At 40.3% G+C, this 13,591-nt stretch overlaps 1 protein-coding gene across 3 annotated transcripts in view; it reads right to left on the bottom strand.

Annotated features, from left to right (window-relative positions):
• Window positions 1-13,591, bottom strand: part of kif16bb (kinesin family member 16Bb) — a 28,993-nt gene that overhangs the window by 12,276 nt on the left and 3,126 nt on the right. For 2 of the 3 annotated variants that reach the window (XM_024296693.2, XM_024296694.2), the window contains exons 9-15: window positions 12,233-12,358; window positions 11,979-12,154; window positions 11,834-11,893; window positions 11,690-11,743; window positions 3,909-4,028; window positions 3,791-3,842; window positions 3,592-3,729 (exon numbers count right to left, since the gene is read on the bottom strand). In XM_024296693.2, the coding sequence (XP_024152461.1) occupies window positions 3,592-3,729; window positions 3,791-3,842; window positions 3,909-4,028; window positions 11,690-11,743; window positions 11,834-11,893; window positions 11,979-12,154; window positions 12,233-12,358 (726 nt within the window). The remainder of the gene's footprint in view (window positions 1-3,591; window positions 3,730-3,790; window positions 3,843-3,908; window positions 4,029-11,689; window positions 11,744-11,833; window positions 11,894-11,978; window positions 12,155-12,232; window positions 12,359-13,591) is intronic. The other variant, XM_024296695.2, reaches the window with a different exon arrangement.

Raw genomic sequence — 13,591 nt, 5'->3', positions numbered from 1 at the left:
GTAGTTACAGGTATTGTGAATCATCTACCAGAGCTAAAGCTTCTAACATGACTAACGTGTGGCTTGTAACAAACAAGTTCTATAGTTTCTATAAACGCAGTTAAATTCTGAAGGACTCATCTGACTCATCTTACTTAATGCACATTATAGTTTCGTGCGCCTTTTACATGACAAAATTTGAAAATGGACCATTTATGAATGGTGCCTGCTATAGTGTGGAAAACACAGTAGTTGTGGGTCGTTGGCATGGAGCAACCCCGTCCCCTTTCCTCTCCCCATTGTCAATTGCTCTCCATTTACACACACTCCTGTTCGCTTACAGCCCCTCACACCCTCAACTTAACATTACAGGTGAAACAAAACTGCAGAGCAACAGTGGAGTTGTCAAGATGTTTTAAGAAGGCTCAGATAAAAATGAAGACCGATACTGATCTATTCATCTACAGTTTGATGGATCAGAGCAGGGAGTTTGTGGACCACCCAGCATATGTTCTACCTCACAAATAGAATCTCTTTCAAGCAACATTTCTTCTTTTGCTCTCGATTAACAATTATTTGAACAATAGAATTACTAAAACATAATTTTAAGTTTAATTTTCTTTATATACGTCCTTAATCATCAGAAAAATGCCACAAGAGCATGTTAAAAACACCCAGAACACCATTTTCATCAGAGTTTGTGTTTAAACTCGTTTTCTCTGCTAAGGTAAACCGATTTGCCAAGACGAACACAATCAGCATTGGGATTGGCAGGAGCTCGGACCAGGGGATCCATTTACGGCAGAAAATGCTTCGAGGAAACCCAAGTCTTGTAAAGCCACAGAATTGAAGTGATATTAAGGGTTATATATCAGCCTCGCCTCCGTGCAGCCATACTGGCAGATTGTGGAGCTCTTCTCTTTTCACTACCTCCTTCTCCCAGCACAGCAAATACTAATCTCGCCACTACTAATGACTTCTGACGACTGACAAAGCACCTTAGAACAGCCTCGGATAGATTCTTGCTGCTGTTGGACTGAAAATTACTATCATTTGTTCAAGAAAATAGCTTCAGATGCAGTCATTTCTGCCAGGAATAGTGGATAAATTGAAAAGGTTATAAGAGAGACCAGCGTAGTCAAAGCTCTGCACTTGCCCAGCACCGTGTGCAGTTTTTATCTCGAGAACGTAAAGCAATATGGATGAGGAGACAGAAAGCAGTTAAAGCTTTCAGCCTTAGCCAGCAGGGCCTGCTCATTGGGCCGGAGTTTCGGCTCGACTCCGTCCTTTGAAAGGTTAATGCTCTAGCCCACTTCAAAACCTGTCGGCCCTATCAACTCCATCTGCCAATTAAATGAAGGGCCTGGGGCTTTGTCTAGAACCTTTTCCAGGGCCTCTTGCCCTTCAAAATGTTTGGTAAGAGAAATGACATCTGCCCTGTGAAGAGTTGCATTCACTCGTGGCATGAGTGAGCTGCAGTGGGGGAGCCGGGGACACAAGTGGATTTCATTTGTTGATGGAAATGTAAGAGACTCCCACAAACCAGATAATGGAGAATATTTAAGAGAAATCTTTAATGTTAGATGTTTTCATCGCCGCTGAAGACTGTGCTCATTAAATGGACTATGCACAAAAATGTGACATTAAGACAGCAGAGTTACTTCCGCTTGTGGCTAACAGCATACGTGGATATCCCAAAAATGAGTCCAAGCATCAAATTATTTGTTTTGGGGTTTTTTTGCATTATATGCTCATTTGTTGTTTTTGTGTTTACACGGCGACATCAAAAAGACAAAAGACAAAAGTTTGTACACCATAAAACTGCAGGACAGTCCGTCAAGCTACCATTGCTGTGTCTTTGAACGCGCAGCATCAGTTAAATACAACTCCTTAAAGTTTACACACTTTCCCAAAAGATGGTGAGTTACGGAAGAAGCAGGTCATTAATATTCAGGAAGATCACTTTCTTTACAATTTAATCCTGATGAATTAATCTAGCCGTCAAATCCTGAAGGACACAGACGTAAAGGAAGAGGAAATGTCTGTTCTGAATGGAACGACTACTCACTTCCTGTTGTCTGGGGTCAAACAGGGTCTCAAATGGAGAATAAAAGGTTCTCAGCATCCAGTTTGCTTTGGAGCGGTTGCTTCCTTTAATGATGACATCAGGTTTTATACAAGGCAAACTATAAATTTGTGTTTTACTATGTAGACACACAAACGATTTCTGATCAGTATTACCACAGAACGTTAACTGTAAAGGGCCTGTTGATAAAGATGAATGTTTATAACTGTACATATCCAATGACCAGTAGGAGGCGCTGTTATATGTATGCGAGTAATCAAAGCCTATTCATAGAAGAAGAATGTTGGATTCTCTCTCCCTCTATGTTGAACTTGACTTGTGAGGAGAAAGACGTGTGTTTGACTGTTCTAGCCCGTTAATAAAACTAAGAATGAAAATACTGAAAGAAGAAGTGGTTGTCGTCGGCATTCCGTCAGGACTATTCCGCTGCAGGTGGGCAAAAGGTATAACCCTATGCTGTAGAAGTAAACCTGCTAACAGGGCATCTGGTGGGAAAATAAAAAATCTTAGAAGTGTGAGAATAGCAGCATGTAATTCTGCACAAAAAAGATGTTGAGGTTTTAAATGATAATCTAGATCTACGTGTTAAATGCTAAGATATAGACTGTTGCTCAAGTTGAGACATGTTTAGATTTCTGTGGTTGACATAAACACTACAATAACACAAGTCATAAAGACCTACAATAAAAAACGTTTTTTTTACATTTTGTGGATTTTTTTTGATGAAGAACATGCATAAAGAAAATTAAGCTCAAATTTCCATTCCTAAATATTTCTGTATTCAAATTGTTGTGAATCAGGTATAAAAAAAAAAAAAAATTAAAAAAAACGCTTATTTGTGAAGTAGAAAATACACTGGGTGAGACACAAGCTCCCTGCTCTGCTCCTTTCTCATTAATCTTCTTGTAGACGACTAGATCCATGTGCATCTTCATTTACCTCATCTGAACTAGCATCGGGCTTAAAACTGTACCCCTGGATAGCTCAAATATTGATCACCATTTTTGTTGCACCAATAAAGTTAAGTTGGGGTTGTGAGGGGCTATAAGCTAGTGGGAGAGCGTGGAAGAGAGCTCTCAATTGTGGGTGACGGAAAGGGAGAGTACGGTTGTTCCATGCCAGTGATCCCACCCACTGTCCCTCCCTCAAGTCAGAGGAGAATTTCCACTACTGCTGCTCTGCAGAAACTATGTCCTAGAAAATGTTTTTCTTTTGTATTATTTGGCTAAAAATGGCAAAAATATATTTAAAAGACACTTTGAAAATAGATCAGAAGTCGATTGGAGTGGGACTTTTACACAGATTTGCAACTAATGCCCACATGATGTCCTTCTGGAGCTAAATTAAATGTAATGTGCCTAAAAGTAGGTACAGAAGACATAAACTCTAAAGATTCAGCTATTGTCATGTACACAAAACCCTTGTGTTTTCAAAACACTTCAAAACAGAAATGACTAAACAATTGTACACTAAACACAGAAGTAACGTGCATTTTACTTATGTCAAAAACTGCAGAAACTGCTCACCCTGAGTCAGCAGGCATGGAGCAGTGGCCACAGAGCCATTGACTGAACAGAAAGACCCCTCCTGAGGGACCAGAGTCACGTTCCCACCGCGGTTCTCAAGAACACAATGCTCGTCAAGGACTCCAGCTCCATGAAGCACTAAAACAATGCAGAGTTCAGACAAATATGCAGCAACTTGACTTTAATTACCTCAACTCACCAATGTCCAAACTGCTCAATGCTTCATTGCTTCCAACGCAGGTTCTACCCTCCTACAGTCACAAGAAGAGATTTTAAAGCTATAAAGAGATGGGTTAAATGTTCCTTCCTCAGCTCACCTTTAAATGGTACAGGATAATTCCAGTGCGGAGCAGGTCTTCATCCATTCCTATCAGATGAGGAAGCTGGCAGTCCAAGACAACTCCACTGCGCTCCTTCCTCAGAGCCACCGTCTCCTCCTGCGAGCCACCGGAGAACATAAAAAAACAAGCTCATTCAACAGCCTGCAGCTGCTATCATACTCAATAAAAATGCTTACAGACATTTAATGGCAACCAGCAGAAAACTGAATTCTTTATGACTACGCTTCCTTGCCCAAAGGCCACACAGAATAGCAGCGCTCCAACCATGTGTCACCATGAAGCAGCCGAGTGGCTCACGGCAGGAGAGACGCCATAAATCTTTCAGATCATCACGGCAAGAGTCAAACTGCAGTCTGTGTTTGGTGAAACAGACACACTGTCAAACAGGTGAAATGAACCAGCCACGGCACAGATACACGGCCGAAAATGTGTGATGAATAGAATAACTATGACAAAAAGAAATTTGATCACAACTGCAATGGCTGCAGGAGGAAAAAAGAAAACTTTAAATCCCTTCTAAATTAGCGTTTAATGGCATTACGGTCTCTCTCCAGAGAAATGCGATAAGTTAAGAAATTGATTTAATCCCACCAAGCCTTTTTCTAAAGCGCAGCAAAGCTATACTTAAAATGTCTAATCTGTTTCTCAGACCGCTTCGCTGCCTCCAACAATTGATGCTGAGAAAATACGACACCATGAGTCACAACCACAAAGGATGCCAATGTCAAGGGCCAATATTCATTTTAAAATTATGGTTAATTCCATCCTTAACGCGTCTCCAAAGACCACATTAAAAAAACTGCAAACACAAAGACCAAGATGAGCAGTTTATTTTACAATTAAACAAAGAAAAAAAACAGGGACCCCTTCGATGACCTGAGAAACAGATCTGAAAGAAAGTGTTTGAGGGGCCGCTAACCTTTTCTACCCATGGCTTCTGCTTCTCGGGGCGCCCAAGGGTAGCCACGTATTAGTGGATCTATCAGAGGTATTGTTCTGTTAAGCGGAGGAACTAATGCCTCACACTGCCGTGGATTATAAAAAGTACCTCTCCAAGATGCAGGAAAGAAAAAAAAGAAAAAAATCTCACGGTGAATTTAGATGGAATCATTTGCATAAACTAGCTGCCCTCTCTTTCAACCTCCTCCCACTCCATCTTATAGATTGGACGCTGAAGTGGGAGACATGCCCACCGCCAGGACCACCCCACTCATCGACAGTTGTGGGATAGGAGAAATCCTTTCTTCTAATGAAGAGGGAGAGGCATCGACCACGGCCCCTGTACTTAATTAAAAGGGATTTTTCACAGACTTCATTAGGAGGTGAGGAGCAGCCTGACAGATTAATGCGCTGTGTCACTTTCCTCCGACGCCAGCAGCCGATGAGATGCTCTTATTTTGTCATCACATGCACAGGATGCTGCTGCTCACCACACCCAGGTCAGGCCCTCATCTGTGTGTGATGACCACGTAAAAAAATACAAATACAGAAATGTGTTTGCAGACTGAAGCAGCTGTTCAACATATTGTAATTAATGGAGGCCTGGACGTGGAGCCAGGCTGGAGCAGCATTTAAGCCTCCATTAAAAGCAATTATTTGCAGTTGGGTGAAATTTAAATTGATTTTTTTTGAAGCACTTTGGCTAAATTTCCAACTTCACCAACATGAATTTCAAAACAGCCAGGAATCCTGACAGCTGGTCCCCTTAAGCTACGTTCACAACAAGCATTTGATGCACGTTCATGAGCGCATTCTTGAAAAGGCATTTAGCCTATGGTGTTCACACTGGACAAGCAGGGAGGGGGTTTTACGGTTTACTAGCGCATGACCACCACCTTCAGCTAGAGGAGGCTTGGTGAGAAATAAACTGATGCAAATATCGTGAATTTTGCTCCAGGCTTTTCTTTCACAGCTCCATTCGATATATGAGAGACTTGATTTCATATAACTTAAATAAATAAATAAAAATCCATCAATTTTCCAACTGTTGGCAATTTGTGAATTGAAAGGGATGCCATCCATAAGCCATTACCAAATCCAAGTCACTGATAGGTTAAAGCTCAACCTGGTTTACCACATATTCAATGGTCGCGTGTTTTGTTTGTAGACCATGAAAACAGGTTTGAGGGTAACACAACAAGACAGTTGGAGACCAACTCCACTCTACGCCCAAATTTGAAAAACTCAAGTGGATCAATCAGAATGGAGAAGAGCAGGGAGGTTGTGGAATGCCCAAATATGACCTTTGTTAACAAGTATTTTTTCTTCTGCTCCTGATTCACAAAAATGTGAAGAAATAATCAAATGCATTCTTTAACCTAGTTTTCTTTAAATTTGTCCTCAATCATGAGGGGAAAAATGCCACAAGAACATGTTAAAACACCAAAAACGCCATCATTGATGAAGGTTCTTACAGCTTGAAGTGAGACAGGCTTTCTCCAACATAACGTTTTCATGCTCTGTTATTAGTGTTGATTATATGCAGGAACAGAAATTACTGACAAGCTTTTAAAATTAACTGCTGTGTAATTAAAAACCGTTTTTTGACATGATGTCATGTAACCTGTAACCAGACAAAAACCACTCAACTCTCAGGTGCTTATTTGCAGCTCAAGTCTTTTCCAGCTGTTATTTAAATTAACTGGTTATAAAAATCCACTAAACAGATCAGTTTTATAAATGTTTCTACTGAAATAAATCAAATCTTTAAATCCTCATGTTTCAAAAAGCAAACAACAAAAATCGAGTCAGTTTGACATGAGAAAAATCCCCTTCTGATGTGAATTCAGTGCAACACCACAGAACTATGACACAAATCTGACCACGAGCCAAACTGACGAAAAACCAGAACGAGGCTCAGAGAACTCAGAGTTCAGGTTGTCCTGATTGCATTTCTACAAAGACAATCAGGATCAAAGAAAAGGTTTTGCTTTCATTTATCCAACATTTCATTTATCCAGTTTTTCCCCTCCGCAGCCATACCTCCAAGAGGGTTGCTGCAGAGCAGAATGCACATCCAACCAAATGCTTCAATCTGGCTACCCAAGTCAATGAAATAAATATGTTTCCCTGCAGAAAAACATTGTTTTACTACACCCTCTTCCTGGTGTTCCTGCTCCCTCAAACTGCTACCTCCTCTAACTGGTAAAAGGCTGTTCTGGAACTTACTTCACATTAATTACTTTCTTTGCCTCGTGCCCTGTAACCAATCTAGGCAGCTGACGATGAATAACTTAGCATTCCAAATCCGTTTCAAAAACAGAATTCAAAATTCTCCTCTCTTGATCAACTTGTCTCTTTAAAGACCTTAGCAGATATTTTGTTGTGTGTTTCTGCCAACAGCATGACCTGCATTAATCAAAACAAGTGTTGAAGCCCAGAACATGTTCAATTTAAAATCACATCCTAAATGAACCCTCAAAACAAGCGTCCTTTTTAACTACATCACAGGACCAAGGCCATGTTTTAAATATTAATCAGATGAACCAAAATGTTATTTTTTTAATGACAATTCGGATTACTAGAATTTTTTACGAATCAGATTTTTGGGATGAGGTGTACTTGAAAAGCTTCCACCTCCAACATAGGCCATGTCTCCTTACAGGCAAAATGCAAATTCCTATGAAGACTAAAGTCCGATCCACAAAATCCCTCAAACACTAAGAGTGACTTTCCAATCATTGGGAAGAAACCTCTGACAGAGTTCAGCCGACTGCTTCCTGTGCAGGCTGTGGATTTATTTAGTTTAAAGTTCTATCTATGTCACCTTTCTCAAAATCCAGACTTGCTGAAATTCACCCAAAGGTAGAGGAGAGGTGCAAAAGGGTCAAGGCTAGCCATGTCATCCGAGTTACATGGTTCTTTCCTCTGACCTGAAGAGTTTTTAGTCTGCTTAATTTACCATTTTATCTGTAGTTAATGGAGTAAATCTGCAACCTTGTGCACCGATTGCTGTCTTTGGTTTACCTGACTCCTCACTTATTCTAGACCATGCACTAAAAGACATAATAGCTTTCATATCATTATAGCCTTAACCATGCCTGCCAATACCAGTACTGGTGCTGTGAATTATTGAGTTGTCCGGGTCTGTAGAGGGTCGTAGAGAGGAGTGGCCGCATATATGAGTACAAGTGTGTCTTGCAGTTTCTTTGAGGCTCGTTCTACGTCATGAAAATGGAACATACCATTGTTGTGTGCAATACATGTACTGAGAAAAATGTATAAGGAATTCAATTTCCAATTAAGTTAAAATCCCAATGGCTGCACGGTGGCGCAGTGGTTGGTGCTCCTGGCTCACAGCAAGAAGGCAGCTAAAAAGATGAATGAATAAATTTCCAATTCGTAATTTACACAAACTTATGACATGCGGGTGGTGTTCTCGTACAGTGTCCTTATGCCACACAATAGTTGTAAGTAAGGTGAGAGTACTGGCCCCTTACTGACCACGCGCTAATGCTGAATGCATGGGGTATGAAGGGGATTTACACACGCTTATAAGATCTCCACACAAATTACTCTAATTTCTAACAATCTATACGCAGGAAGTGCCCACTTATCACCTGAACAGCACCACTGAGTTCCTTGTGCAGTGCCCTGATTTGAGGGGTTTAAAAGAAAATCCATACGACACACCCACTTACTTCACCCTTCACCCCCCTCAGCAACACGAGCCTTCCAACCGTGAGTACATGGGTTAGTATTGATGACGACAGTCCAGTGTGAACACCATAGTCTAAAAGTGTGTTCAAAAACCCATGTTCAGTTTGTCCTTAAACGCACGACACATGCTTGGTGTGAACGTAGCAAGAAGGATTTTTCTCTTTTTTTCTGATGGTTTTGCTAAGATGGGGTGCGTGTTGTGTTCTTTGTTCTTTACCTGGCTTCTTTTACCTTTGGTTTGAGTTGATCGGATTGTGTATACACAAAAATACAGCATCTTTAGTGGGGAGACCTGCTGAGATGACTGATCTTTTAGAGTAAAGGAGTCACTCCTGAGGACCTACTATGACCATTGTCACCGTTCAGTGCCATCTGTCGGAACAGCAGTACCACAGGGGGAAAGGACGAAGCTGGAAAAGAAGTCCAGCTCTGTCCTGATCTTCCCCTTGGAATCTTTTAAGTAGGGATACTGGCTAAACATCCATAGTGCATCATGTATCCTCCACAAACTGCAGCTCTGGAGAGCAGCTTCAGTGACAGATTGATCCACCCTCTCCGTGTGAAGGAGAGATTTTGTAAGTCTTGCTGCTGTCAGACTCTACAATTGAACCTTTTCACACAGCAACCCATAAAATCTGCACCAATATCCTATTCTGCTTAACTGTACACAAATGATCTGTTTATTAATTACTGCGCATGTATACATGCTCTTCCTCCTGCTGTGCAAAAGTACAATTTCCCCACTGATGAACTAATAAAGAAGTTCTTATTCATACATGTATATGGATTTCTATACGTGCCATAGAAAAAAAAAAAACAATGTAAAAATATCTAATTTAAATCCCCCCCGACAGCATTTGTCAAAATATATGGAGAAAATAGTCTTGGTTGCATCAGTGGCATATCAGTGGGAGAGCAGCACAGTTCCGCATGAAATGACGCTTCTTTAAATAAAATAAATAAAATGCAAGTTTTAGAAGAATCTGCAAAAGTAAACTTTTCTTGGTAACTACGGTTTTTGTCTAACCACACCTACATTCCTAATATGTTTATATCATACATCATATTGTTTGTTCAGCTTGAGCCAGAAATTCTTAAAATACATTTTCACAATATCCATATAAAAATGTGAAAATAGGGATATGTGACTTTTGCAAGCTTGCTGCACCAACACCGTTCAACTTCTTATTCCGATATTTTCTTTTATTAGATTTTCAATGATACCCAAGGACTTAAGAGGCGACAGATCAAAAATCCCTAGAGGTTTATATTTGTAGAAGGTACCAATGGTGATTTTGTATTTAATTTAAAATGGCTGCTTCTTCCTGAGGTCAAAGGTTAATAAAGCTTCAGTTGTGGCTGTAGACTTAACCTGATGGCATGTTTGTGAGATTTTGTTTAGATCACTGGAACAAGTTTCTTTCTCCATGTTGTGTGAATTGGGAAGAATTGCGATTTCACATGTTGCTGCATGTTGGCCACCAAGCAGTAGGTCCTGCGGCCATCCCATAATAATTTTTAAACTTTCTTTGAATATTCCCAACGTATGTGTTTTGGTTAAGTTGGTGGATTTACTTTTTTTTGCCCCATTGAGATTTTGGCCCCCCATTTTTTTGGGATAGTTTCTCCAAATTTTGGTGAGCTTGAGTATGTGGCGAGGGCAACATTTTTGCACAAAGGCTCAGTGAAAATCTATTGTGAAACTGAACTTTTGCAGTGGGTGTGACCAGAAGCTTAAAAAAATATCTTCCCTTTTACATTTTGTTTTGATTTATGAAAAATATATTTTTTGTTAGTTTTTTAAAATATTTGTGCTGCTTTTTTCATTGTTGAGATCTTTAATATGTTGATGTGATCTGCACTTCAGGGCCACCGTACAAACGTGCCGGACAGTGTCATATGTCAACAATCAAGATGTCTTCATTGGGAGCTGTGGCAGCAGTTAATGAATTCCAGCACATGCTCAAAAGTGAAAAGAGCCCGTCAGCCCACTAAATGTCACCTGCTAATTATACAGCCTCCACGTGTGCAGCTTGACATTTGAGTACAGTAAGTTATTCAAAACTGCCAAGACTTATTCTAAAATCTGCCTCAAAAATAAAGATTGATTTCATACTGAAAAGTACATTAAATGTCTATACAGAAAAGAATAAGTAGTTATTTCTGCCTTTTAAAAGGTTTCACAAAAGTTTAAAAACTGCTAAAGAATGTGCAACTAGTCTGCATGGCAGAATGTCATTGGCTTGTTTCACAAGCCTAACAAGCTACTTGGCAGAGAACAGCGAGTCCCAAACAGATAACATTTGTTTTTTTTATTATTTTTTGGAGAACGGGCACATATTCAGCCTGGAAAATGTGCTCCGTGTCAGGGCTGGCAACAGCGCCACAGTGTGTTTTGCACCTTGGGGCCTTTAAGGATGCGACCGCTCTGTCTGCCTGAGAGGAGCCACACCGTATGTTCCAGGTTTGATTCTCCGACCGCCCCAAACGCGGCCTCACAGCAGCGTCACAGTTATTCCAACAGCTCGGCTTCTGGAAGCAGTTTGCTCCAAAATAATAGAAATTTAAAGTGCCAGCTAAGCCCTCAATGAATTGGCTGTTCACAAGGCTTACAGTGACACCTGCTGGTAGAAGCTCTGCACTGCTTGCATTGAAGGGGAGAGGGAATGTGAGTGCCAAATACCCAACACTGCAGAAACTAAGGGATAAATATTATTTTGTGTAATTTTAGCAAAAAGACAAATCTTGTCACATTTCACATGGATCTACAAGTGGATGCATCAGAATGGAGCGTTGCAGGGAGCTTGTAGCCCGCCCAGAGCATTTTCAGTCACAATTATGATCCTTCTTAAATGGCATTTCTGATTCACAATAATGCCACCAGAACATGCTAAAAAAGTTTTCCTTCAGAGTGGGTCTTAACTCCTTTTGGTATGTACAGAGGACATTTCAGGTTTTTCAGTGACACCAAATGTGAAGGGGTGGAGCTCTGGAAATCATAGATTTTTCAAACATTTTGACAGCACAGCATTTTTTTCTCTGGTAGTCGGGAGGCCAGACACAAACTTAAACGGGAAGATCTGTGATCACCACATTACCTGCAGAATACTCTCATTCCATTTTCCAGCCCACTTCTTTTTTAGAGCCACAACCTAAGAAAAAACAGATTGAACTGCAGTTTTCTTTAAAAAAAAAATAAATAAATAAAAAGGAAATTCAAGAAACTTTCCACTTCGGTTTACCTTCGCCTCTTTCTGATGCAGCTTCTCTTCTACCAGCACACACGACCCCTGATGAGAACCCTGGAGCAGCAATTAAAAAACAGATTATCGGTTTTTAATTCCATCTCCACGTGTGCTCTGTGATATTTCAGGCAACAGGAAGGACCTGGGTGGCTTCTGCTAGTAGAGTCTGGAGCCTTGCCACTTCAGCCTGCAGCTCTCGGATCACCTTCACGCTGCCGTCTTCATTGACGGTGGGAGTGTTCACGATGCTTTTAGCTCGGCTGGCGTACCGCAAAGTGCTCAGCGTCTCCTCGTAGTTCACCTCAGCGGGAGAAATCGCTGCCACAAGAATCCACAATGGAAAGGAAATTGAAGTGCAAACAAAACACCTGAAGGCAGCTTAGGACGTCTACATACTCGCTATCATGGTGGTTATGGAGTTTCCACCAAGACTGTCCTTCAGCAGCCATGTCAGCACCGAGTCCCTGTAAGGGATGAAGATCTTTCTCCGCTTGGTTGACTTCTCACTCAGGCTTTGGTCAGCTAAAGAGAATAAACGCAACAGATGTGTTCAGACAGTGTTGCAAACATCTAAAAAAGGCTTGATTATTTAATATCCATTAAGGAAAAAGAGTAATTCATCTCTATGGAACCCTCATTTTGTCAACATCCTTGGAGTTTCATTCAAATCCTTTTATTTCCTTCAGGATGTATAAATAATTACTAAAACTCACAGAGGATTCAACATTAGAAACACAATAACTTATAAAAAAAAAGGTTAAAGTGTCAAGAACCATGTTCTCCATAATGTTCAGCTATGATCTCAGACTTTTTTCAGGCCATAGACCATTCTCTCAATGTCGTTTTTTTTAGCTTCCAGTTTCCCTCGATTTTTTAGGGTAAAGTTTATCTTCATCCTGCATCTACTTCATTTGTACACTAGATTTTATATAGGAACCATTAAACTTTGATTTTTCTCTTAAACCATAACTGTTGAAGTGATAGCTACAAAATCAGACACCAACTCCAGCCTCAGACTTTTACAGTATGACAGATAAAATTGCCATGTTAATTTTGCTATTAACATGGCAATTTTATTTTAGCTGTTTCCAGAAAGTACTGGACAGATTTTCCAACACCTGACCCAGCGATGTCACGTGCATCAACTGTTAGTCAAATGTGATGGAGGATCCAGTAGTTTTTGGAAAACTTCTTTCAGAATCAGACTACAAATAAAAAGGAAAAATTTTGTTTTTTTTTCTGTCCTATCCACTTCACAGACCAGTACCAGTCCATAGCCTGGAGATTGGAGAAGCACTGATGTAAAACAAAAAAGTAAAAGAAATCTGAAAACGTATTCCATTGATTAGTCGTAGTACACCCTTATCTAGGTAAAGATGTTTAAGAGCAAGTTCTTGTTTGCAAATATGAAAAATTGCCAACAGCTGATTTACTCTGTTTATTTTAGCAGAAACTAAAAGTTCTTAAAGACCCTCTGATGAAAACTGTGTTTTCAATTTGTTCTTGTAGCATAATGTTGATAAATGAGGAGACATGTATAGAAAATTCAGCTTAAAATTACATTTGAGCTTTTCTTATAATCAAGTTGTTGTGAATCAGGAGCAGAAAAAAATGCAGTTTGAAAAAGAAAGCTCAGAGCTCTCAGCAACAGTGAGGGGAAGAGGGGCGGGGGCTCCTTCCCACAACTCAAAGGTCAATATCTGGTGAACTCCTGCCACTCTGCAGAAACTGTCGTAGAAAACGTCAAGTTTTTGT

Source organism: Oryzias melastigma, linkage group LG15 (genome assembly GCF_002922805.2).
Source record: "Oryzias melastigma strain HK-1 linkage group LG15, ASM292280v2, whole genome shotgun sequence".
NCBI lineage: Eukaryota > Metazoa > Chordata > Actinopteri > Beloniformes > Adrianichthyidae > Oryzias > Oryzias melastigma.
Note: the sequence above shows the minus strand (reverse complement) of the source record. Positions and strands in the feature narration are given on the sequence as shown.